The sequence below is a fragment of the Pholcus phalangioides genome, unplaced genomic scaffold (assembly GCF_987345545.1).
Source record: "Pholcus phalangioides strain wild (caught in Gottingen) unplaced genomic scaffold, Ppha-v1.0 ptg000017l_1, whole genome shotgun sequence".
Taxonomy (NCBI): Eukaryota; Metazoa; Arthropoda; class Arachnida; order Araneae; family Pholcidae; genus Pholcus; species Pholcus phalangioides.
The window spans coordinates 16,700,289-16,727,513 of NW_028301610.1; the positions used below are offsets into that span (position 1 = coordinate 16,700,289).

Consider the following 27,225-nt stretch of genomic DNA (forward strand, 5'->3'; position numbering starts at 1 on the left):
TTTCTCAATTGCTATAATTTTACTTCACATCAGGATCTACAGGACGAACAAAGCGAAATTTAGATTTCATTATTAATGTGCTTCCAAAACACAACGTAATTAATATAATTTTCACTAAAAATATTTAGTTCTCTTTAAAGTCAAATTAATACAAAAATGTCCTGATCACCAATTTTCAAAAAAAATATGATATGTTTCTTAAAGGCTCCTGCCTGCATCTGAAATCCGAGTTCCGTGAAGTGAACGCAAATTGCACCAGCGGATAGGAAATTATTGCAGGAGATTGAGAAATCCGGATCAAATTTGCTCTGGTCCACCGCGTATCAAGAAACGTAATCTTTTGATGATTGTGTCCGAGTTGTCGTCACCCTGGTAATCCATTCGTCCTTGTTCCCATGCCAACATCCCTTGATAATTTCCAAGAGATGACCCAGGTATACCCTCCCCACCTTCCGAATCGACGAGGGAAGGTAAGTCTTGATTTTTAGCACCGTCTATCTCTTCATCGGTCGACGTTGGCTTTGTTGCATCCTCTCCAGATTCTGGCGCACGTTCGGCAACGCCGTCGGCTTTGGTTTTCGTGTCACGGCGGTTTCCAGCTGGTTGCGATTCAGATTTTTGTGTAGTACCTTCAGCTGATGCACTAATGAGGCGTCGCAACGCGGCTATAGCTTCGTTAGTGTGGCCAGTCTGGAAATGGTCAGTAGGGTGCAATCTAACTGATGGTGGTGAAAGCTGGAAATCGAAATCTGACGAACTGGGGAAGAATCGCAGGAGTTCATCTGGGCTGAGTAGTTGATGCGACGAAACGTAGTTTTTAATTTCCTAAAAACGATATAGAAAATTTTTTATTAGCCAAAACCCATTTTTGACCGACGCTCCATTTGAGCAACACTTGGTTTAAAAAATTTTTTATTCAAACTTTTGTATGAAATTAACATTTTTGGAAATTAAAAAAAGTTCAATGAGTGCCACAGTATTTTTTAAAATTTGTTTACAAAGAAATTTAAATTTTTTATGGCTTTTTAAAAATGAAATTTTTGGAAATTTTATCCCGATTTTTGATCTGGAATTTTTTTTCCATGAACAGAAATAAATGTTTTAAAATAGAAAAATATTTTTCTTAAATTAATTTTTTGTCACGTTTCCGAACATCATATCTAGTTAATTTAATTAAAATAATTGGATATATTAAGTTAATTTATATTAGTTAAAAAGTTTATTAATTTTAAATTTACATTAATTACAAAGAAAAACATGCTAAATTAATATCCAATTTTTTGAAACTTCTCAAATATGTTATTCAAGTAACTAGTTATAATATATATAAAAAATTACGCAATTTGGTCTTGAATTTACGTTGCGGTCAAAAATGGGTTAAAACCCTTCTATATCATATCATTCGCAGTTGATAAGCATAACAGACTATGCAAAAAAATTTCTAATCCTAAAGATAAATTTCACCCTGTATATTGATTTGAGTCCATTTCATCTCAAATAACTCGAAAGTAGTTGGCTTTGAAACATACTGACAATAAAAAATATTTCAAATATCGTGCCCACTTTTAATATGTTGTTTATATTACTAGTGCGGTACATGTACAGAAATACAAAATCAATTTTTCAGACGGTCCGCCTGTTCTCTAACTTCCAATTAGAAAAAGTTAAAAACAAAAACAATATTAGTTGAGATATTTGAAATCGAATCACTATAAATGAGGGAAAGAACAGCATATATTAAGGGACAAACTTGAGAAAAATGGGCGTGAAATTCGAAATTTTCTTTACAGCTGCAGTTCATTAACCTTTTGTGGACATAGTGGACTCGACATGGGACCGCATCAGAAAACAACGATACTTCATTGTTATAACGGCCCCTTACAATGATAGGGTAGCCCTTGTGAATTCGGATTCTCAGAACTGATAAGCTATACAAAAACTGTAAAGGTACAAACATCCAGGGGAGGTGCTGTATATAAAGTACGAACTGTATCAACGAAGTGACGAAAAACCTCGGGACCGCAAAGGGTTAAAGCTTTTAGAAATTCCAAAATGTGCTCTCGACATTCAATGTACACATTATCCAGAAGAATATTGCACTTAGAAACATGAATTTTTTTTGTTGTTGGACTCAGTAGAGACAGGACAACTTTTAAATTGAAAATTAGAGAACGGGGAGGAAAAATAAAAAAATTGAATCTTATAACTCGGGACATATAAGGCTCCCCGTGAAATAAAGTATCTAAAATACGTTCGGTTCTCAGGTACTTTGTTTTAAAATTTAAACGTTTCTATACAGGCAACGGTTCACGAGTTATTTAAGCTGAAACGGGGGCTTTTAAGTTTTCTCACACACCCTGTATATTTCAGTATTTGATTCTTTATGAATGATTCAGTTGGGCGATGTTCGGTTCTTATCTATGATTCATTTTCCAAGACTCACTGACACTTATTTTATCATAATTATGATTAAATAAGTGTTTTATATTTTAAACATATTATATCTTATTTTACATAAATTATGAATCCACTGTCAAAAACTTCAAATTGAGAAAACTACGAACGTTGAATTTAAGGTGATAAAAATTTTTTATATATATATTATTACTAACCTGTGAAAAATGTGGAATTACTTCTGTGCGAAATATGTGCAACCAGAATTGTATAAATCGCACATAAGTAGGGTGCACCGCCGTAGAGGATGCGATTTTACCAGTTTCACTGACAAATTTCACGTGCCATGGTTTTAAAGTCCCGATAAACTGAACAACTTTCACGTTTTGTCCAAACCTGAAACGAAATTTATAACATATCTATAAATATTGAACTTATATTACTGTAAATCTACGTTCAGATAGCGAAATGTCATAAGTCACTTTTCCCAAAAAATTCAGTTGTTCACATTCCGAGTCTCGTTCGTCAAAATCTTGGAAGAGGGCAAAATTTCGTCTTTCTCTTTCAGTTTATGAGGAAATAACAGAGGCAAATTGCAATAAGTCAAAAAGCCACCGTATCTCATTTTGGCAAAATATTCTTTACAAATATATCATCGTGAAATTTTGAGAAAGTGACTTATAACATTTGCCATCTGAGTATAGAAATATTCTTTTGTAAAGTGCAATGAAACGTATAAGATGACGCACTTTTCATTGAAACCGCAGACATTTAATCTTTGAAAACACCGCTAATATGGGCTTATATTATATCCAAGTGTGAAAGTTCATGATGTTCCCAGCAATCCAACTGAATTAGAGATGTAAAAGAAAACAAGAATGTGTGTGTATTCGAAATGATACAGGGGGAAAAAAAAAGGCGGGTAATGATGTGGATTATGTGTCTCATATATCATAGAACATGTTTGTTCAAGAACGTTTTCTAGCGTTAAACTGGCCGTAACGAGACGAGTGTAGACAAGTTTGTAACGTGATAGAACTTAAATGTATAACGAATAGCACGTTCACAGCATCTCAGTCAAACTACACGTCCCCGATTTTTCTACTTAGAGGACACACACAGATGGTTTATAATTACTTTCATTGTAAAAAAGCATTACGCTTGTGACAGATTTTGCCTATTTTTGCCTAAGTTTAGCTCTATACTTTCGAAACCGGTCATTGTACTTACCTTCTAAAGGCTGGAGTGTATCCATAAGAAACATTTGCCATCAAATTATAAATGAAAGAAAGCTTTTTATTGATATCTTCGGACCAATTACTGAAATAATCATTCAGGATTCCTTGATCACCACCTGTAATTAAAACCACAAGTTACAAGCAGCGAAAAATTACACTAATAATTTTCATGATTCGATCCATCGCCAAGGCTAAGCTTAGGCATTTTTTGTCCCTCTACAATATACAGGGTGTATAATATGTTCCGCCAATAATCCCCCCCATGTGATTCCTTGTGAAAAACTAATACGGAAAGGTGCTCAGTTTTTTGATCGGACCAATAAATGATGGGGTTATAAAGCTTTAAAAATTGATTCCATCTCTTCCACATCCAGCCAAATTCACCGAACGTATAACTTAGTGTTTTTGAAGCTAGGAATAATGCTATCAACCCCGAGAGAAATCAAGCAAGCTAAAGATGTGCAAACCAGTTTTTTTTCCTTGCACGTTCCCTCTGAAGATTTGACTTGATGGACAAAATAGTGAAGGGAGAGAAAATTACCACATTTTTTGACAATAGTGTTGATTTTAGGAAAAACAATTTCCAAATAGATGTCGTTTGGATAACACTTTACAAATCTGGTGATGAATTTGTCGATATAGTGGGCGAAGGTAATATGTAATAACAAGGTTATATCACTCTACATGAATAGAACAAGGGTCAATCGTGAAACAAAAATCTAATCTCGGCTACTAACGGGATTGAATATTTCAGTTCATTTTCAGTTAGCTGTAACCTTCTTACATGGGGGAAAAATTTACTTTTGCTGAGTGTTTAGCGTGTAACTGACCATCACAACTTCAAACGTTGTAACTAGCGAAATATTTGTCCGATATTAAAACGGAAAACACCTTTCTTTATTAGTTCTTCACGAGGAATCACGTGCATTTATTTCGCGGTCGATAGTATCCACTCTGCATTTGTATGCATGTCCTGCCCTGAACGAAGAAAAGGGTTGACAAGGCTTTAACCTAGCTCTTAACCCTTCGAGAGGCTTTTAAAATTTTCCTGACCCGCATTATAACTGCCACATTGGAAATCCCTTCTAGAATTTACCACCTATTTGAAACGGGAATGAAAAAAAACAGAAGAATGTTTTTTCCCATTGCGAGCTGATAAATGCTTTGCCATCCTAACACATAATTATAAAACAAAACATAAGAGAGAAAAAGCTATCGTCTTCTGTTATTTATGCTGCACGCAATAACACTATGCTACCTCTAAAGGAAAAGAAAAGCATCGTCTCTCTCCCTTTCCGTTATCAGACTTTGAACAAAAGCTGGCTCCGCCCCATGGCAGTTAATTGACAGGAGGGGAAGAAAACGTAATCAGGATAAGAAAACTTTCAACGGTATTTGGGCTCAGATTGCCGTTTTGAGAGTTTTAAGAACCCGAGCTATTTCGGGATTGCCGTTTTGAGAGAGTTTTAGGAGCCCGAGATATACAAAATACAAATACAACGCCACAACAGGCAAAATGCCCAACGAGGTGGCTGAGAAAAAGATGGCCATAACAAATATGGATGTCATATATTTCAAAAATACAGCAAACCAATTAAAAGCACAATCACAAAAATTATAAACAATATATCGGGATTGTTGCTGTAATGATAAAACCTTGGCCTAGGATCTATGTATGTTAAGGCGCGAGACTCGTTTTTCTTGGCATATGTAAATTGGGTTTCTAGCTGGGGTTTTGTGGAGCATTTAGAAGTCAAAATTAAGATACACGTTCATAGTCAATGTATCTTAATCCAAATGGCCCTAATATTTTACAGTTTGCAGAGACTGTACCCGTCGTACTTGCCTAATTCTGGAGTTGTCTAAAGCTTTCGTTTTGTCTTCTTCACAGCTCGTATAGCTTTTATATTTTACATTCATAGATTAAGAGTTGTTACTACTAAAAATTTTTGGCAGGCGCGCGCACACACACACCCACACATATAATTTATTTGGAAATCAATTAAATCAGATTGGATTCTGCTTAAAGTACTGAAATTTAACGTCGATAAATTGCGTTCAAATTCGTTTGTTAACATTAGAGAATATATAAGAATTGAAACTTGCCATCATAACTGACATTCTGTTCTGCAAAGTCCAAGAGCTTCCAAAATGTTGTCATCGAAGGTCTAAATACAAAAACGGCATTGTTGAAGCAATCAGGCCAACCAATGTCAGGCACAGCAGACAATTCTTCGAAGGAGAATAACTCATCACAGTTTTTTACTACCTATGAAACAAACATGCGAAATTAAATATGAAAAGGTGAATGGGCATAAAAAAAAGAAAAAATGCAACACGTAAAGCAGGGTCCACATCCGCTGCGCAACGCGACTTTATAACACGTAAAAAATGATAGCGGCTCAAAACACAGAAGAGTAGCAGAACTGAATGAAATGAGGTTTGAGTGGTCGAACAGCTTGTTCCATGTGGAGCGCACGCTGATACTGATCATTGCACAAGACAGCTACGAGTGTCAAAAGAAAAAAACACCGTCCCTCACGAGTCAGCCATTTTCTTTCATGTACAGACTTCCAGCAAGACCGCGCTCCGACGAGTGCGAGGATACGCAATTTTGCGCTGCTCACTATCTACATCGATCACGCTGTGCGCAGCTCCACAACAAAAACTGGTTTTCCGCTGCACTGTTCTGCATTCTCATGCTCCGTTTTGAGCAGCTATCAGTTTATTTTGCACATCAGAGCTGCGTAGCGCTGCAGGTGTGGACGCTGCTCAGAGTCTAAAGCCGGATCCACAACCGCTGCTGTATGCGACACAGTTACCGTGCAAATACTGATGGTGGTTCAAAACAGATCAGAAGAGTGCAGAACTTTGAACGGAACGAGGTTTGACTGGTCGAGCAGCTTGTCCCATGTGGAAGCACCGCGTGCTAGTACCGATCACCACACAGCGATGCACATAGAAAGCAAACGCTGTTCAAATAGAATGCGCAGGATGAGCCAATTTCTTTGAAACCGCACATGCATCTCGTCCATATTCATCTATGAAATTCCTAACGAATGGATAAAAGTTGGAATGTGTGTGTGTTGCGAACATTACGTGAAGTTTGTTTCTGAGTAATACTTGTGTTGCTTTTCAAGTGCTGCCATCTGTCTCCCCAATTCGGAAGCAGACAACATGGCTAGTTTTACTTTGCTTGAATTATATATTGTATTGCGTGAATTTTTTAAATGTTGTAGGCCTGATTGCTGTAAAGAGACTTTTTTTAAATGTCTCAATGGGAGATCAGCTCGCATTTGCGCCTCGAAATTGGACAACCGCTATGCCGTCAGTGGGGTTCAAACCTGGATCCTCGCGATGCAGTCCATGACGATGCCCATACAATTGCATAGCGGCTCTTTTATATACCGACTCCCAGCGTATTATCTCCGACGAGAGCGGGGATACGCAATTTTGCGCTGTTCACCGTCTATATCGACCGTACTGTGTGCAGCTCTACCTTAAAAACAGCTTTTCCACTGCGTAGCACTGAGAGAGTGGACTCGGCTTTACAGAAAAGTAATTTTCGTTGAATCTGCAGATCTATGGTTCATGGATTAGCTACCCCACACAATCCTTTTGCGAAACAAAAGTTGAGTTTATCAATGCAAAAAAAATTGGGGTAGGCTGTGTCGCAGACAGGGCTGCGCGTTTTGACGTGAATACGTTCTTTGGCCTGGCCTAACCTAACCACACGTTAGAAAAAGGGAAAGATGAAGAAAAGGAAGAAAAAATAAATGAAAGGAAAACAATATAATAGATAAGGATAAGTACAGATAACAGTATAGAGATGGAAGAGTAGGTATACGAAGTGTGTAGATTTCTCTTTTCCCTCCCTCCCCCTATCTGTTACCTTTCGCTCTTATATGAATATAGCAGTAGGATACATCATAAGTAGGAAAAAAAAATCACTAATAATTGTATAGAAATAAAAGGAAGGTAAAAAGAGCAACTTTTCGTAGGGTTACAACAAAGCCTCGCGATGATGGAGAGAGAAAAAAGAAAACAGCTTGTTTGAATTTATTCCGCAGGTGTTTGGACGCAATATTACGTCCCTGATCGTAAAGTGTGGTTGAATTATTTCTTCACGCAACTTTTTTTTGCGAATGCGCCAGTATCGTCAGATGATTTAAAAAACGTATTCACGTCAAAAAGAAATAATGGGGGTATATGTGCAAAATATTTTATACTTACCACCGTATCACAGTTCATATACACGCATTTTGTAAACTGAACAAGTCTCCAGACATTGAGCTTCATGAAAGATATTCCCAATTCTGGTTGATCAAGGAGAGCAAGTTTTGTTGTACCCAAGGAATCAAGCGAGCGGATTTTTTGGACCACGTGGAAGATAGACGAAAGCGGACCCCTGTCACCAAAATATTCAAATTTTTTATTTTAAACAGATAAATTCAAATTATGGTAATACGAGGAACCGTGAAATCACTGACACACCTTCCATCCTGTTAAAAATTACGTACAGGGTGGTTATAATTAAACTGTTACTACTCAGACCTATATAGTGCCTGTTTTCTGGCGGGTTGAAACTTGGTATATAGCAAGGGTGCTCAAGGGGAGTGCGGGTCACTTCAATGGTTTGAAAACGTGTCGCGCATGGCCGTAACTAGAATTTTTGCCACCCCCACAACTTTAAAATGTGAAAATTTTGTAACTGTGTTCCTTGTTTCCACCTAAAACTGCCACTCCCTAAATTTTGCCGCCAGGGGCAGTTGCCACAGCCCCCTCTAGTTCCGGCCCTGGTGTCGCGGGCCACTTAAGTGATGTGGAACAGCACCGCAGGTTAGTTGAGGCATCTGGAAATGGGCCGCGTGCCGCTTGAGTGATCTGACATTGCACCGTGGGTTACTCAAGTGATGTTAAACTGCGCCCCACTGACGTTTAAGTGCTTTGTAACTGTGCCGAAGGGCACTCGAGTGATCTGTAAATGTGAGTGATCACTTAAATGATCTGGGAATGCTCCACTGCGTTTATATATTTTTACAAAATTAGGTTTGATGTCATGGGCCACATCAGGTGACTCGGGCCACATTTGGTCCATAGGTTGAGCATGTATGGAATGTAGATTATATGAACCATGGGGGAAAAATTCAATAAAAATAGTTCAATTTTCAACCGCTAGGTGAAAAAGTGGCTCTTTTTGCTGCAGCTTGCTTTTCCCCATATATAGTCCATATAATCTATATACCAAGTTTCAACGAACTACGTCCATCAAAATAGGCACTACAATGGTCCGAGTAGTGTCTATTTGAATATAATCACCCTATACTTATTTCTAGTGCATCAGAAACGTAAAAAAAAAATGAATAATACTTACAAGAAATCTGCACTGATATTGCTGGAAACAAGAACGCATAGAGCTCTGTTTGTTCTACTCCGGATCAGAGATGCTCCAAGAACAAGGCATCCAATCACATCAGCGTTGTTTCTTGCCAAAGTGACGAAAGCCTCATCTGTTATTATGTGCGCTTCTGTTAAATTCTCAGTTTGGTCCAACATTCCATTATCACTGGTCCAAGTCTCAGTAGTTTTGATCGTGAATACACCTTCCGTATGTTCCGAACCGTATCGTGCCGAGAATATATGCGCACCGCCATCATCACGAATATTTTGTGAAGCGTCTAATATGCTTCCCTGAGCTAGCCTATCCTCATTTGCCATAATACTATTATTATCAATCCCTTCTGTTGACTTCAGGTATTCGTTTCCTACTCGGTATTCTTGACCGGGTCTCTGTGAGGTGGAAGTCTGTGACTGACTTCCAACGCTGTATCCAGTTTCGCCACCATCCCTTGAAAATTCGTCTCTGTGATGTTCGCGGTCAGCATGGGATTCGTATTGACAGCTTGATCCATCAAATCTCTGACTTTCACTTCTTAGGTTTTGGGATTCGTTATTGGCGTATACGTTGGAGGGTGTTGTATGTTGTATTTTTGAATCTGGGACCTTTCCAGACTGATGGTCGTGTGGTGTCTCACCAGTTACATTAGCCGTGCGTCTATCCTGATGATGGGACGCTTTTCCGGAATGTTCAACAAGCTCCAAATGGGGATGTGTTGTGTGTTGTATTTTTGAATCTGGGATCTTTCCAGACTGATGGCCGTGTGTTGTCTCACCCGTTACATTAGCCGTGTGTCTATCCTGATGATGGGACGCTTTTTCGGAATGTTCAACAAGCTCCACGTCAGGAGATTTGGACGCTCTAGAAGTAGTTCTAGATGCTTCAACTTTACTCTTAACTTTGACCCCAGGCAGAAAATTTTCTTCATCTTCACCCAATACGTTCTTTTTCCTACTCTTAAGATCATGTCCAGCACCAACATTTGGCAGGGTTACATCGGAACCAGACAATAATGGCTGACCGGATTTATCTCCCGTGCGTAACGAATACTTTGAAATAGGATTAACTTTATTGCTCACGTCACTTGCCACACCTTCTAAAAACTGTTGAACAGCAGCTATATAGTATAACATCGATTTTGAGCAGGCATCACATAATTTAGGTAACTCAGCAGCAGCGTTGTCTCCACTGCTCTTTGAGCTTTCCTCAACTGTTGTGGAACTTGATGGGATCTCTTCGGATGTTTGTGTCGAAGCATGTCGAAGGGACGTTTTCTTACCCCGTTTATCAATCACAACCATAGGCACAACATTTTGGGATTCTTTACGACTATTTGAAGCTTTGTCGTCTCTTTCCTCATTCGTTGATGATCGAGTTTTTGATTTGTTGGCCTTTTCAGAAGACGCCATTGTTTTAAAATGCAAATTTTCACTATACTCGTTATCGCAAAATTAAATAACTGGGCTTAAAAACTATGATTCGCTTAGTTTTTCCTCAAGACAGTGGATTATGTATGTCCACAATTCCATCGTACATTCATCATAAATCTGCAAAATAAACATTTTCATTATATCAAGATTCATCGTGCTATATTTTTGAAAATTGAATACGCATTTCACTTTTTATATTACGTGTACATGTGGTTAAACACACTACTGAGACCTATGTAGTGCCGGCCATGGTGGACGTATTTTGTGGAAACTTGGTATGTAGGTTATATAGACTATGAGGGAAAAGAAAGCTGCAATTAAAAAATAGCTCAATTCTTATTACTAGGTGAAAAAGTGACACTTTTTCATTGCAGTTCCCTTTTACCAATGGTCTATATAACGTATATACGAATTTTCAACGAAATACGTCCGCTAGAATGAGCGCGACATATTACAATTCCGAGTAGTGCCATTAAACTGACACTACTCAGACCTATGTAGCGCCCGTTTTAGTTTACATATTTCCTTAAAACTTGGTAGATACGTTATATGGACCATGAAAAAAAGAAAAATGCAATAAAATAGTTAAATTTTCCACCACTAGGTGAAAAAGTGAAGCTTTTTACTGCAGCTTTCTTTTCCCCACTAGTCTATATAACCTACATATATTTCAACGAAATACGTCCACCAGAACAGGCGCTGCATAGGTCTTAGTAGTGTCAATTTAATCATAACCACCCTGTATTATGAATTTATTATTCCAACTATAGATGTAATCCAGTCGCAGAGAAAACAGAAAAGACTCGAAATAAAGTTATTAAAAAGTTGAATTTGTCTGAAAAATTCAGTTGTGAAGTCGAATAATAAAATATAGATATTTTAGACTTAGTACGTAGTTTCGCGAATTGAAATGGAATGAGGTTTCATGCATTTACATATGTTATTAAATATTCGAGTATAATCAAAAATATACTAATTTATGTACTATCTTAAATAAACGTGAAAATAAATCCGGTGTTTATGAACAATCGCTGGGAATTTCGATAATTTTTTTCATTTCTACCGAGAATTTATATTTACCCGTGATTACGTAGATTCCAGCTAGTACGAAGAATTCGATCCGCAATGTTGGTTGTTTTCACATGATGATACGTGTGAAACCAGCATTACAAGACGTACAGTATTATTAAAAACAAAGTTATCTTCACGCTTATTTGCATTAAATTCGATTTTTATGGCGACATAAGTGCACTGCACGTACCGAGTGTACAGGCAAAACTGATAAGTAGAGCCCGGATTATATGCACTAAAAAAGTAAAATATGCTCTGCAAATATGCACTTAAAAATGCTTTAATACAAATAGTGGACTTAAAATACCAAAATATGCATTAAACACCCCAGAATATGCACTAGAAATCTTGGAAAAGTCAAAATTTGTGAAATGTGTACAAAATGAGAAATATGCATTAAAAAAATTACTATGAAAAAAAAAGCAGACGTGTTTTTAAAATGCATCTTTTCTATTTCTTAGTGCATGTGTACACTTACAAAAAAATATCCCCTCATATATACCGCATATGCGAATAACTTCTACATATTCTTTATTCAAGCATTTTTTACTTTTCATTTTGTTGTAGCTGCCCAATAACGGAAATACCAGTAACAAAAGAATTTCGAAACTATTTCTAAAAATAATTTAATACTTTGACGTCTCTAGAAATAGCCTTACAATAGATAGAACGGTTAATATTCGTAAAATACTTTATAAATATGTCATTATTTATAAAGTATTTTACACTAAATATATTTTACACAAAGTAATTTATTCACTAAATTTCTCCTGCGGGAAAAAACCAATGTTATAAAAATATTATGAACAATATTTATTTGAAAAATTATTAATAAAAAAAATTGAGCTCAAATAAACCTTCAAAAATATGCACTTATACAGTGTATACTGAAAATTCTTTGATTTTATGCATTTATATGCATTAATGCTAAAAAAAGGCCAAATTACCGGCTTACAAATTACCACCAAATTTAGGCCGAATTTGTGGAGTAAGAGATGTCCTTTCCACTTGTAAGTACTTTTGGAATAATTATGCATTTCATCTACGTAAATACACTTACGTTCCTACCCTCTATTATTGTTAATCTTGTATGTCTTATATTGATAATCATATTCGCGTCATTTTGATATTTTTATTTCAATATATGAATTTTGAAAAATACAAATATTACTGGAAAAATAATGAGTATTTGGTTTTTTGTCTTTGTAATTTTACCCAATGTCAAGGTACAAGACCCAATGTTGTACCTTGAAACATTTTAAACCTCTCTTAAATTCATATCTTATGGTTATAGTACAATAGAAAGGTAATTTAAAAATCACTCGATGTTTCGGTACGGTATACAGATACTAAAAATGAATTTAGTGAAATTTTACGGTGAAAACCAACTCGGAAGATAAAGTTTGAAAAATAACGTTTTCAAGGTTTATAAAAGTTTTCCCTATACGGTGTGTGAAAAAAAAAGCCACATTACAGAAATATATGAATTCAAAAATTTTTTGTATATACAGAGTGCATAGCAAACAGGATATGGCATTTTATTGGCGAACCGTTGATTCAGAGGCATACTTCCAATTAGAAAAATATACAAATAACGTGCAGTACTCAGATATATCATTCATATTGCAAGGGGTTTTATTAAAATGAAAAAAATTATTAAATGAAGAATGAAAAAGTTATTAAAGAAAGTTATTCAAATGAAAAAAATTAACTTTTTATGCAACCCCTGTGTGCCTAAAACCATTAGAAAGTTGTTGCCCGGTCAATCATTAAGAAGTGTTAACACGAATCTATTTACACCTAACACTTATTGAAAATTACGAACACAAACTCGAATTAATTTCACAAACTCTTTCTACATTGTTTTGATTCAGCGTAACTTTGAAACGACCATTGAAAAAGCAAAGCCAAATCACAATACGATTCACTACAATTAAAATTTGATTTAAAAGCCAAATCTGTTACTGTCTTACAAATGCAACTATTACTTTATACATTTTAAGCATATTATGAGTAAAAATGCTTCGATGGTAAAGGTAATGAAGGGGGTTTATAAGTGGTTTGATACTTTGGCGTCATTGGATCAAGGTTAATAAAAATTCAAAGAGGGTGCGAGTGAGTTATCTTCTTGTGGGGAAAAAAAGAGATACAAAAAAACTTATCTCTGGAACACAATTCCCATCGCTTATCTCTGATACTTTCTAGTGATATCCCGTTGGTTACGCATGCTTCTCCATCTCTTTCGGACCCGAGTATTCAGTTTTTGGAATTTCCAAAATGTTATTGCATTTTTGATACCAAAAAAAAAAAAATTCATTAAAAACAAATGCCATCAAATCTTTATTTTTTCAATTTTTTTTTTTTATTTATTTTTGTGTGAAGAAATAATTCATTTCGTTCTAATTTTTTCAGCCAAGATGATGCAGGGTATATTCATCTTCACATACTTTTTTTTAGAATTCTATTGCTCAATTTTTATGTAATAAAATCACATTTTTTCCGGAGGCACTTTCTCATGGAAACCATCTCAAACACCCCGAAAGTTCAACTTTAAGTGTTGTACTTTGATGAAAGCCCCCCAAAGTTCATATTTACCATATTCCCCAATTCAAAACTTACACAATCCTATAAGTCAGGGTTTAATTCCGTTTGTCAGAAGAAATTCTACACCGAGAAATAGCAACCCACACATTTGTGGCACCAGGGTCTGGAAAAGCTATACAACGTATATCAAAACTAGTTCAAAGCACGGTTTTAAATCGGTGTGTCTCAACTTTTTTCAGCTCATGCCCCTCACCAATTGGGCCATATTTTCTTCCTGTGGCTCCCTGTCGTATCCGAGGCCCTTTCTTTTCGAATTGAATTTAATCAAACTAAATTTATATAATAAACAAAACTTTTATAAATAAGATCTATCTCTGGAACCCTGGGCCATTCACGGATCTAGAAGGTGATCATCCCTCTTAAGAGCCGAATAATATGGGAAAAATAGGTCTTCGTAAAAATACAATCCAAGAAGCTTCATTTCTTCACAGCTCTCTTGGCCCCCTTTACCACTTGTCGAGGCTCCCCTTTTATCCGAATTTCACCCGTGCCCCCCCCCCCCCCAGAATATCCTAGTACCGCAAAGGGCCATTGCTGAGGAACCACTGTTTTAACCCCCAAGTGCACGGGTTGGGTCCAAGACCCATCATCTTTTATTTCTCTTATTTACCGGCAGGTGGCAGGAAAATTCTCTCGAGGTTCTCGCGCCGATTTCTTATTTAAACTCGTCAATCAGTGGCGTCGGAGCCGGGGGTGCTGTGGGTGCTCGAGCACCCACGAAAATTTGTAAAACAGGTCCGAGCACCCACAGAATTGATTCAGAAATCGAAATTTCCTATATGGAACTCAAGACGAGCACCCACAGGTTCGAAACACTTCCGACGTCTCTGTCGTCAATTGTACAAACTTGGGCATGTGGTGACTATTTTTTTTTTTCTGGATTTATCCAGGTCTGCGAGACCCAACCAGTGTTGTCAAGCCAAAAAATTTTCCAACTAGATTCATCAAAAACACCCAGAAACCCAGCGTAAGAAGGGCCACTTAAACGACTAGAATTAATTTCAGTGATTATTTGCATGACCATACGTCCCGTATTTCCGGCGACATCCCCGTATTTTCACGTATTTAATAGACTGCTAGTACACTGGAAATTTTTTTGAAAAATAGTGGAAAAACAACTAGATGGGTATTTTTCCAACTAAATGGCGGAAAAAAAAGACCAGATCTAATTTGAAAAATAACTAAGTTGGCAACATTGGACCCAACACGTGCAGTCAAGCAACATTTTTTTTCAATGTTAATTGATATGGTCATTTTAAAATGACTAAAATTGAGAGATGAAAGAGCTTATAATATATGAAAATATAAGTAATTTCACAAACATTAAAAAAAAAATTATTCTTAATTTTCTTAAATTATTCTTATATTGTGTTTGTTTTAGTATGATGTTACGAGTAATCCAGAACTGTTAATTTGAAATTTACTAAAAAATAGTACGCAGCAATAGTTAATTACATTATTTTAGCTACAATATGAACACAAAATGAATGTATGAAAATATTATAATAAATGTATCAAAATACTACAGTGAAACTTCGCTACAACGATAATCGATTTTACGATAAATTCTTCTACAAAGATATTTTGCAAATCTCGTTTGGAATTGCCTATAGCAGGCATCTTCAACCCGTTGCTCACGATCACCACGGTACTATCTGAAGCACCCAGAGTGCTCGATGCTCGTGCCCGATTTCGTGCTCGCGAGCACTTGAGACCAACGTTTCAATTAAACACCTTGTACAAATCGTATTCGAGGATTGAAATCCTGATTTCATGCATTCATATGTCAAACTTGCCGAGAGGGTGCTCTTCTTTTGATGACGGGTACAGTGAGTGCTCGTGACTAGAAAAAGGTTGAAGTCACGAGCCTCTGGCCTAGTCTCATGTTAAAAATTCATCTCCAAACAACGATACGGTAAATCCTCCGTAACGATATTTGAGATTTTGAAACTGCCAGAACGATATATTTTATATTTCGCTCAAAATTACCTTCAATATATTTTTATTTTAATTATTAGTTTCCTATTGCTCTCATTGGGTTGCTGTATTTTTGATATAGTTTAGAATTTAGATCCATATTTGGACATCCATATTTTATATGGACATATTTTTTCAGCCACCTCGTTGGACATTTTGTCTGTTGCGGAATTTGTATTTTCCTCACCAGTTTTTGTTCTTTCGAGGGTGTTTAATAGCATAAGTATTTTGCACTATCTACTCTCCGAAAGTGTTTTAATGAAGTTGCTGTGAAGCTACTTTCTGTGTAGTACACAACAGTGCTGTGCAGTAAACCACTTTACAGTGTGGAATAAATGAATTTTATTAATCAACTAATTTTAATTTTTTGTTGAGAATAAATATTTTTTTATGGTGGTACTAATAAAGCCAATTCAGAAGAGATGTCAGCAACAGTATAAATCTGGTGGTGGCTGATAATGCTCTCTCTCAATATAACGATAACCTCTCTACGATATTTTTTCTTGGTCTGCAGAGTATCGTTATATCGAGGTTTCACTGTACGTAATTCCGTATAGTCTGCGAGACCCAACTCGTGCACTGGAGAGTTAAATAACCATATTTACCTATTGACAGAATATGATTAACATTTTTCTGTAAAAACTAATTGAGAAATTTATATAGAAAAAAAATATATCATTCCACACGAATAATTTGCGTCTAACCGAAAATAAATTATAAGAAATATTAAAATTGAAAAATAAATTACCGTATTTTAACGTGTATAAAGAAACCCTCGTGTCTAAGGAACCCCCGATTTTTTGGGCTTAAAATTTGGAATAAAAAAGTTGAAAATCAATATTACTCGGGGCCATAACTAGGGTTTTTGCCACCCTGGGCACACACACAATCATGATTTTGCCGCCACCAACTTCAAAATTCGATAATTTTATAACGGCGTTCTTTGTTTCCACCTAAAACTGCCACCCCCCCCTAAATTTTGTTGCTCCCTTACCCCCATTTCTGGCCCTGATAATACTATCCATGTATAAGAAACATCTATTTTTGGCAAAAAGGGGGGTTCCCTATACACTTTAAAATACGGTAACTTAATACGATTCCAAGTAATTAACATTCTCTTAAATTAATAAGACAATACATACGTTTATTTCTGGTCAACTGACTTGTTAAGTATCCAAATAGTACACGTTGAAGAAACAAGCTCGACGTGCATGCTAGTTAATCGAGCACGTGACCATTTCTCCCTAACTGTAACAACCGGGTAATTAAATCAATTCGCTATGTATAGATACAAGGAAAAGTTTATTTTAATCGGAAAAAATAAACTAATTACTTACCGGGAATTGAGTTTGCACATGGCGCCGAAGACAACAAAATTCATATTAAAAAAGAGTCACCAATTTATTTTTCGTGGTTTCTTAAAACATACAAAAAAAAAACTTGTTAAAATCTGTTAAAGTAGCTGCAACGCTTTTTTCGCACACGACTTGTTTTGAATACTAATAGAAGGTTGTTCAAGGAACCTTTGGAACGTTTTTAGAGACGCGACTTCACCCAGAGCACCAGGCAAGACCCACATTCGGGTGTTCTACATTTGCCCTATCTCTCAAATTTGACGTCACTGCACTCGATTATCATTGAAAAGATTGCGTTTGCGCTTTTTAAGATACAAATCCTATAATAAGAGTGCTGTGCGTCTGTGATCGGATGAGTAAACAGTGAAAACAAGTATTACAAGAAAAAAAAAAGATGGGGTTTTTTTTTTCCACCTTTTTTAGTTTATTTATTTTTTTTTTTTATCAGCATCTTATAGAAATTAAAAGTGACCTTCACATCATTCCGGCAACTTAAAGGTTGACGACGAGAACATTACGTATTTTGTCTTCGGTGTATTTTTACTTTGCGGTGAAGCCGACAATCAGGCGCTGATTTCCTCTACCGGGGAAGGCGTTGTTACACCAAGGGTGTTGAACCTTTTAAGAGAGAGCGGGCCACTTTTTCTGTTGGTCTGAAGGAGTGTTGCGGGCCACCTAAGAATGAGCAGCTTCACTTAACCCTATTATCTAACTTTTCAAAAAAAAAAATTTACGTAAAAAAATAACACGAGGGAAATATGAAAGGGAAACTATTTGTGTGTGTGGGGAATGTTTAATTAATAGTTAGATTTTTTTAATTAAATACTTAATTTAATAAATCATTATTTTGGGGTCATTCAAGTAATTACATCAGCATTGATGGGGGGGGGGTTGTTTGAATGGTGCTTACGTCATCAACCACTCTTTATGAAATATTCTTAATGGCAAGGGCGTAGCGGGGGGGGGGACTTGGGGGTCTGGTCCCCCCCCCGAAATGTGAGAAAATGACCGAAAAAAGGGAAAAAGATGGCCAAATCCATTGTTCTGTCACTTTGGCCCCCCCGCAAAATGAAAGTGGTATCTTCCCCCCCCCCCCGAACGAAATTTCTGGCTACGCCCCTGCTTAATCGCATCTTACTGGGAATGTCAAAAACGAGAAAAAATTTTCCCTAGTTTGTGGGCACACGAACTAGCACTCTCCCCATTGATTAGTCCTCTATAGAGCCACTTTGGTGATCTCTAGATGTTCCGCGGATCCTTCAAATGATCTGGAAATGTGCCCGGGGCCACTTGAGTGTTCTAGAAATGTCTTGCGGGCCGTTCACGTATTCTGAAACTGTGGCGCGCGTCGCTCAAGTGATCCGTAAATAATGCCGCTCATCACTTGATTAATCTGGGAATGTGCCGCGGTTAACTTGAATGACGTAGAACTGCGATGCGGGCCGCTTAAGTGCTCTAAAACTGTTCCACGTCACTTAAGAGATATCTAAATGTGCCACGGACCGCTTAAGTGTTCTGGAACTGTGCCGCGGGGTCACAAGTGATTTTTAAATGTGCCATGGGTCTACTTGAATGATCTGAAAATATGCCGCGGGTCGAATGAAGCGAAATTTTAGCTTTGCCGCGTGGCAGTCGAGTGGTTAGGGAGCTAGCCCCTGACTGCGCAGGTCTAGGTTAGAATCCCGAACCGGGGGGAAGGGGGGCTCATGACTTCCCCTCCGCGTACATCTATGATCTCAATATGTGTTAGGAGGGAGGGGAGCTAACAAAATTTTGCCGACAAGGGGGGGAAGAGGGTAAAAAAAGTTAAAATTCTGCTGACATAATATTTAAGAACGACCCTTATTAAAAATTTTATAATACAGTATTATTGAGTTTGCAACACGTTCATGGCACTCAGTTGAAAATTTAGATACAACAATCAAAACTCGTTGATCATGTGATCATTTTTGTCGCACCACGGTCATTTTCTGTACACGCGGGCTAGTCAGACCTACAATTTATTGCCAATTTCCGACACGGCAGCCTTATTTATACTCACCGAGAGGTTGGTGCGCTAACCCCTCGATGTGAAACTCCCTGCGGTAGCAATCTTTTTCTGTGGCCATGTCATCGTTGCTGCTGTACCCGTGTCAGGAAAGTTTCTGACAAGGACGAACCGGGTATCGAACTCGCGGCACCTCTAAACATCCTTTGGTACCTAGGGCGAGTATCTTATCGACACGGCGGGACAAATTTAAAATTTCCCACGAAGCCCGCGGGCCAACAACACATGTAATTTAGTGATATCTTAATAGATGGAGCCAATGGGGCCCCGAGTTAAGCAGATACAAAAATAACTGACGACTTATAATTAATAAAAGAAATTTCAGTATCAGTTTTGATTAGTTATGAAATAATTTTTTTGACTAATTCTGAAAAAAGAATGGTGTATAAATTAAATACCATTTGAAATTAGTCTCAGAATTAATTCAATTTGAAATCAATTTAAATGATTAAATTCCGAAATTATTTTCTTTCTCAATAAATCGTGAAATCATTTCTATCAATAAGCATGCAATTACTCTTATTGATTGTGAAATAATTTATATCAGAAATTAAAATTATTTCTCTCATTACAAATTTTTTTGATTGATTTTGAAATTTCAAAAATTCTTAAATCATTTGTTATTGTGAATTTTCTTCAGTTTGTTTCCGAGAATTTTTCATTTATTCTAAAATTTTCCATTTATTTTAGAATTACATATCTTTGTAGAATAATACAATTATCTTTGTAGAATAATACAATTATCTAATTATCTTTGTAGAATAATACAATTATCTAATTATCTTTGTAGAATAATACAATTATCTTTGTAGAATTGAACCCTAAGATATTGAAAAATTTTCACACTGAAAATCAATTTAATAATTATAAAAACATAAATCATGAGATTTTTGACTTCGTCAGACGCATAGATTACGAAACCATTTAGATGAAAGTATTGAAAGAGTATAATAATAAATAAAAGAAGTGGTGTACGATGGTTGCATTATATTGAGCTTCACGAAAAACAACTTAATTGTGAACATTATTCAGATATATATAGATAAGCGAAAATACATTTGTGAACACATATCTAATAGATATAATAATGCTGTTGCAAGAAAAAATATTCTATAGCTTATTCCTTTAGGCCTGCTGGAAGGACTTTTCAGTCCCTTGGGGCTACAAAGTGTTTGTTTGTAATATGTGTGCATCTTTTTTTTTTTTTTTTTTTGTGTATTATATATTTGTATAACACATTTCTAGATTTGTGTACTACATACTTGTATTCGTGTAACACATGTTTGTATTCGTGTAACACATGTTTGTATTCGTGTAACACATGTTTGTATTCGTGTAACACATGTTTGTATTCGTGTAACACATGTTTGTATTCGTGTAACACATGTTTGTATTCGTGTAACACATGTTTGTATTCGTGTAACACATGTTTGTATTCGTGTAACACATGTTTGTATTTGTGAAATTAAAAAAAAAGGTGAGGGAAAGAATAATACAACTATCTTTGCAGAATTATCTTGCAGATAGTCTAGAATTATCTTGCAGTTAGTCTAGAATTATCTTGCAGTTAGTCTAGAATTATCTTGCAGTTAGTCTAGAATTATCTTGCAGTTAGTCTAGAATTATCTTGCAGTTAGTCTAGAATTATCTTGCAGTTAGTCTAGAATAAATGAAAGATAATTCTAGAATATCTTTCTAGAAAATAGTCTTTCATTTTTCTATTCTAGGATTATCTCTTTCATTTTTCTATTCTAGGATTATCTCTTTCATCTATTCTAGGATTATCTCTTTCATCTATTCTAGGATTATCTCTTTCATCTATTCTAGGATTATCTCTTTCATCTATTCTAGGATTATCTCTTTCATCTATTCTAGGATTATCTCTTTCATCTATTCTAGGATTATCTCTTTCATCTATTCTAGGATTATCTCTTTCATCTATTCCAAGATTATCTCTTTCATCTATTCTAGGATTATCTCTTTCATAAATTCTAGAATTATCTCTTTCATCTATTCCAAGATTATCTCTTTCATCTATTCTAGGATTATCTCTTTCATAAATTCTAGAATTAATCGTTTTTCAATGTTTCAACCATTTTCTGAAAATGATCGGCGAGCCACAACAGAAGCTCCAAGGGCCAAATGTGTCCCGCAGGAAATACATTGAAGACCTCTGACTTGAAGGCTGTCGTATCTTTTAACATAGTGCCAAACTATTCTCCAAAATCGGAGAAAAGTTGGGAAAGAACAGCATAAACGAGGGAAAGAAGCATTGTTTGTTAGTTTACACTGTTCAACTATTCTCCGATTTTTGAATTCAAAAATATCCTGGCGAATATTGCACTCACGAAGGTGGAATTTTTTTAATTGAGCTCAGGAGAGACAGGGCAACACTTTTCTGATTTGGTTTTTGAAGACATTGCCCGTATAAAAAGTTAATTTTTGTATTTTAATAACTATACAAGCCTTTGCAGCATGAATTATTTATCCGAGAGAGTTCTATACGTCATTTGAAAGTTTTTCTTTAATTGGAAGTACGCCTCTAGAACGGTTCGGTGGTAAATTGCGGCAAGAGGGTAATTATGTAATCACACTGTATAGACAGTCCGCTCCGCTTAATGTGATCACATGTGATAACTTTATCCGAAAAACGTCCCGTTTACAAGTACGGTGACCATGCATTCCGTTTGGTTGAACGGGACCAGAGGCGCATTTATGGTTTCACCACCTGCGGGCTCCGTGAATTTTACCGCTCTTCTCCCATTCTCTTCTTGACTAATCTTTCCTCCAATTCACCACGTGTTACAATGCACTGGGCCCCCCCCCTCCACTCCTGCACGTACATTTGTGTTTCTGAGTTACTCTTTTAGTCATTCACATGACTGCACACTGTTCTGGTCACTCAAATGCTTGCACACTGTCCTGGTCACTCAAATGCTTGCACACTGTTCTGGTCACTCAAATGCTTTCACACTGTTCTGGTCACTCAAATGCTTGCACACGCTTGTTCTAGTCTAGGCCACTCTTTTGGCCGCTCAATGACATGGTTCCTTGCTTTATAGGTAATTCTTTTGATTATTTACATGTAATTAATTTGATTATTTACAAATCACGCTTTTAGTCATTCACATGCTTGCACTCACTCACTCTGTAGGTCACTCACTGACCTGGTCCCTCTCTCTTTTGTTAACTCACATGCTTGCCCAAGTCACTCTTTTGCTCAGTCTGACAGTCTCTCGCCGTCTCGGCAGAGGCAGATTTATTTAGGGTTATACAAATTTTGCCGCCCTTCTCCCATTCTTTTAATTTTTTTGGCCACTTCGCCGCTCCTCTGAACTTGCCTCCTAGGGCAATAGCGCTCTAAGCCGCTCTTCCCACCCCCCCGTAAAATCGTCACTGAATGAGACGAAGGGTAAACTGATATTGATAAAACGGTTGTAATAATTGGTTGTAAAAAAATAGTCACAATCGTTAATTTTTTTAATTCTATTCTAAAACTAGACATTTTCTTTGAGCTAAAATCCTGCATTTCTGTTATTCAGCAATTGCGAGGGTTATAATGGAACTATCTAATGTACAGCGAAACCTCGATATAACGATACTCTGCGGATCAAAAAAAAAAATATCGTTTTCGAGGGATTATCGTTGTATCGAGAGGCAGCAATTTAACATTAGAGTTTAGACATTTCCAAATAAGACTTTAAAAAGCATTACGTCAGCATCGATGAAGGGGGGGGGGGTTCGGATTTGTTGACTTTTGATGACGAGGGGGGTTTCCAATGATTCTCACGTCAACCACCCTTTATTAAAAATATGAAATACTCTTAATGGCATGTTACTGGGTGTGCCAAAAACGAGAAACTTTTCCCTAGTTTGTAGGCACCTGAACTAACATTTTCCCTATTGATGTCTTCTATAGAGCCACTTTAGTGATCTCCAAATGTTCCGCGGACCCCTTCAAATGATCTGGAAATGTGTCGCGGGCAGCTTAAGTACTCTGAAACTGCGGCGCGTCATTCGAGTAATCCGTAAATATGTCGCGGTTTACTTACCTAATCTGGGAATGTGCCGCGGGTAACTTGAGCGATGTACACACTCATGGGTGGAGATACGGGGTGGACGTGGTCGACTGATCGAATGTATATATCAGAATTGACATCATCATCGTACCCCCCCAGACTTCCAAGTCTATCTCCACCTATGACTACTACTCTAAAACTGAGCCTGTCACTTGAGTGATTCGTGGCCCATTTTTGAGAGATCCCTTAAGTGTTCTGGAACTGGACCGCGGGTCACTCAAGTTATTTGTAAATGAGCCGCGGGTTACTTAAGTTATCTGAAAATGTGCCATGGGCTGCTTAAACGCTCTGGAATTGCACCACGGATAAATTGAGCGATCTGTATATGTGCCGCTTAGTTCATTTTTGAAAAAATTAGGTTTGAGGTGGCTGGCCACAACAGATAACCCCGAGGGCAACATTTGGCTCGCGGTCACGACTCTAGCATATATGGCTTAGAGGGTGGGTCACAATGAACTTCTTAAAGAAAAAATTTTTTTTAGCCGTCAAATAGGATTGAAATTAACATCAATTTACCATAATAACTCTTTATTCAAAGCTGATCGTATATCACTACAGCCAATAGCTATCCCCGTGCGCCGCTATGGTGGTCGAGTGGTTATAGTGACGGACTCGCGATGCGAGGATCCGGGTTCGAACCCCACAGTGGTGGTCGGCTGTAGTTGGTTTTCTGTGGTTTCCAACTTCAAGGCGCGAATGCGACCCGATCTCCCCGTTAAAAAGTCTCGCCACAGAGAGCAACAGGCCTACAACGTTACAAATATTCAATCATTACACTTCACTCACAATTTGAAGTATAGATGGCAGCACTGTAATTTCATACACAGCACTAGCTACATACTCAGACTGTTAGGTGTACACACTCACTTTGTTCCAGACTCTGTCACGAAGCTGGGCTGGAAGAGATCTCGGCAACGGGATAAGTCCGGTCGCAGAGACCCTGGCGTTCATTCATTCAGCTATCCCCGTGCAGTTTTTTTTTAACGATTAGGTCGTGCACATAGTGAAGCGACCAAGAGGTCCAGCCTACTTACGGGCCTGCCAATATCCCTATTGGTTCCATTCGCTTGAATTTAATCAATACGCTTATTGGTTGCATTTTTAAAATTTTTTATAAAACTTTTATAGTGTAACCTCGGCCTATGTGTGGCTTGCCTAATTATCACTGGGGGAATCTCTTTGGTAAAAGTCACAAATCAAAGGTGGTCATAAAGAAACAAAAGGGGGCGTGGTAGCCAGGTCGATAAGATACTCGCCTAAAGTACCAAAGAATGTTTAGAGGTGTCGCGAGTTCGATACCCGGTTCGTCCTTGTCAGAAACTTTCCTGACACAGGGGTACAACAGAAATGGCGACATGACTACAGAAAAAGATTGCTACCACAAGGGGTCCCACACCGAGGGGTTAGTGCTCCAGCCTCTGAGTATAAAAAATGTCTGCCGTTCGGAATCGGCAATAAATTGTGGGTCCCGGTCTTATTAGATCCGGTGTGCAGAAAATGACCGTGGTGCGACAAAAAATGATCAAATGACAAAAAGTGTACTTTTTACTAATCCTACTTCATAACAACCGGCGATCAACAAAATCGATTTATCTTTTTTAAATAACAAAATACAATAGGCCTATAATCCTAATGCCACGATTTCACCATAAAAGTTTTAAAAAGTTATTTTATAAAACTTGAAAAATGCAACCAATCATACATATTGATTACATTTAAGCGAATGTAACCAATAAGCCGATTGGTTTTTTTCAAGTTTTGTAAATGTTCTTTCATTAAACTTTTATAGTGTATAATGGCCTAATGCCGGGATTAAATTAAAAGTTTCACAAGAGTTCATTTATAAAACTTGAATGTAACCGATGCGCTTTTATCGGTTGCATTTTTTGAGTGGATGTAATCGATGCGCTTATAGGTTGTTTTATAAATGAACTTTTGTGAAACTTTTATAGTGTAATCCCAGCCTCCTTAGGCCGCGATTAAACTGTAAAAGGTTTGTTAAAGTGCTTTTGTAAAACTTGAAAAATACAACCAACAAGCTGATCGATTACATTCGAGCAAATGCAACCGATCAGTTTATTGGTTGTATTTTTCAAGTTTTATAAAAAACACTTTTACAAAACTTTTATTTAGTTAATCCTGGCCTTAGATGAGAAAACATTTATTAAATTCAATATTCGACATCGGCAACTATGCATAATGCCTGGCATAAATTTAATTTTACATAATTTACTCGTATAAACTGACGATAATATCATAATCACGGCTAAATGTGATCAATTCGATATATACAAAACGTATTATTCCCCATTTCATGCCCAACTTCCCACATATTATATCTTAGGCCGGGATTACACTATAAAAGTTTGATAAAAGTTCGTTTATAAAACTTGAAAAATGCAACCAATAGGCGGATCAGTTAAGTTCGCTCGAATGTAAGGCCGGGATTACACTATAAAAGTTTTGTAAAAGCTCTTTGATAAAACTCGAAAAATTCAACTAATAAGATCACCGATTGCATTTGCTCGAATGTAACCGATGCGCTTATTGATTGAATTTTACCAGTTTTATAAAAGATCTTTTATCAAAATTTTATAGTGTAATCCCTGCCTAACATGTGTTTATTGGTTACATATTTCAAGTTTTATAAAATAATTTTTATCAAAGTTTTATAGTGTAATCCCTGCCTAACATGTGTTTATTGGTTACATATTTCAAGTTTTATAAAATAATTTTTATCAAAGTTTTATAGTGTAATACCAGCCTTGAACGAGCCCCCCTTCATAAATTTATAGCGTGGGGGGGGGGGGGAAAGACATTTGAGACATTTGTCCCGGGCCTCAGGGCTGGAATTTCTGCCTGCCCTATTTACAGAAAAATCATTGGTAAATTAATCACTCTGTCACCATTACATTTTATATAACTATCGAATTGTCATTCATGTGATTATAACTTAGAACAGTTTGAAAAGCCTTACCTTTAAACTCGATCAATGTCTATTCCAAATACCAGTCTTGTCTCGGTATACAAAACACACGAGTCACTTGACCTCACTGGACTTTAATCACCCGTTCACAAGTTTCATCCGGGCAAGTGCTTTATTGTCAAAATTTAGCTTGTCTATTAAAGCACGGACTTTTCACAGAGCTAACACACACGCTCTCTCAACTAAACTAAATGATCGGTTTTAGCTGTTATTTTTACACAGTTCAGATATAGTGACATGATTCAACAACTCGTTGACCTTAAATAGGGCAGGTGTTGTATACCTGCGATAGTTTGGCAGAATGCCAGCAAGCACGGATAAGCAGCTGGAATGTGATGCATGTGTGTTTACTATGTTTCTCTTAAAAAAATGTTCCGTAAATGCAATCATGGGCCTACATAGTGGGGAGGGAAGACTGATAGGAATCTAGGTGGGAGCCATGCGCGGATCCAGAGGGGGGCGATGGGGCGATCGTCCCTCCCAAAGCCAAAGAATGAGGAAAAACTTTATCTGTCCCATAAAATACGGGATGATTCAACGGACCTAATGGTGTCTGCCTCCGCCACATTCGCAGCTGATAATGTCTGCGTCGACAACATTCGCCTCGGCTAATGTCTGCCTCGGCTTCATTCACAGCTGAAGATGG

General features: G+C 37.0%; 1 protein-coding gene across 4 annotated transcripts; it reads right to left on the bottom strand.

Moving 5' to 3' along the window:
* Window positions 1-27,145, bottom strand: LOC149072451 (uncharacterized). 4 transcript variants are annotated; one of them, XM_089246271.1, is made up of 8 exons: window positions 26,571-26,880; window positions 17,255-17,360; window positions 9,007-10,577; window positions 7,866-8,040; window positions 5,739-5,901; window positions 3,625-3,748; window positions 2,613-2,790; window positions 1-825 (listed from the first exon to the last, which is right to left on the bottom strand). In XM_089246271.1, the coding sequence occupies exons 3-8, from the start codon at window positions 10,437-10,439 to the stop codon at window positions 298-300; spliced, it is 2,601 nt and encodes an 866-aa protein (XP_089102397.1). In that variant the 5' UTR covers window positions 10,440-10,577; window positions 17,255-17,360; window positions 26,571-26,880; the 3' UTR covers window positions 1-297. The 4 variants fall into 4 exon arrangements, with proteins under 4 accessions (XP_089102397.1, XP_089102395.1, XP_089102394.1 ...); XM_089246269.1 differs by lacking the exon at window positions 26,571-26,880 and adding an exon at window positions 17,450-17,718; XM_089246268.1 differs by lacking the exon at window positions 17,255-17,360 and having other exon boundaries at window positions 26,571-27,145.
* Window positions 27,146-27,225: the final 80 nt, after the last annotated feature.

What these genes read in the sequence shown, in the direction of transcription:
- LOC149072451 (XM_089246268.1), bottom strand. Translation starts at nt 10,439, where the DNA reads ATGGCGTCTTCTGAAAAGGCCAACAAATCAAAAACTCGATCATCAACG. An exon ending in AATATCAGTGCAGATTTCTT is followed by an intron (nt 8,041 to 9,006) that starts GTAAGTATTATT and finishes TTTTGGTGACAG; the next exon opens with GGGTCCGCTTTCGTCTATCT. An exon ending in ACAGAATGTCAGTTATGATG is followed by an intron (nt 3,749 to 5,738) that starts GCAAGTTTCAAT and finishes TTTTAATTACAG; the next exon opens with GTGGTGATCAAGGAATCCTG.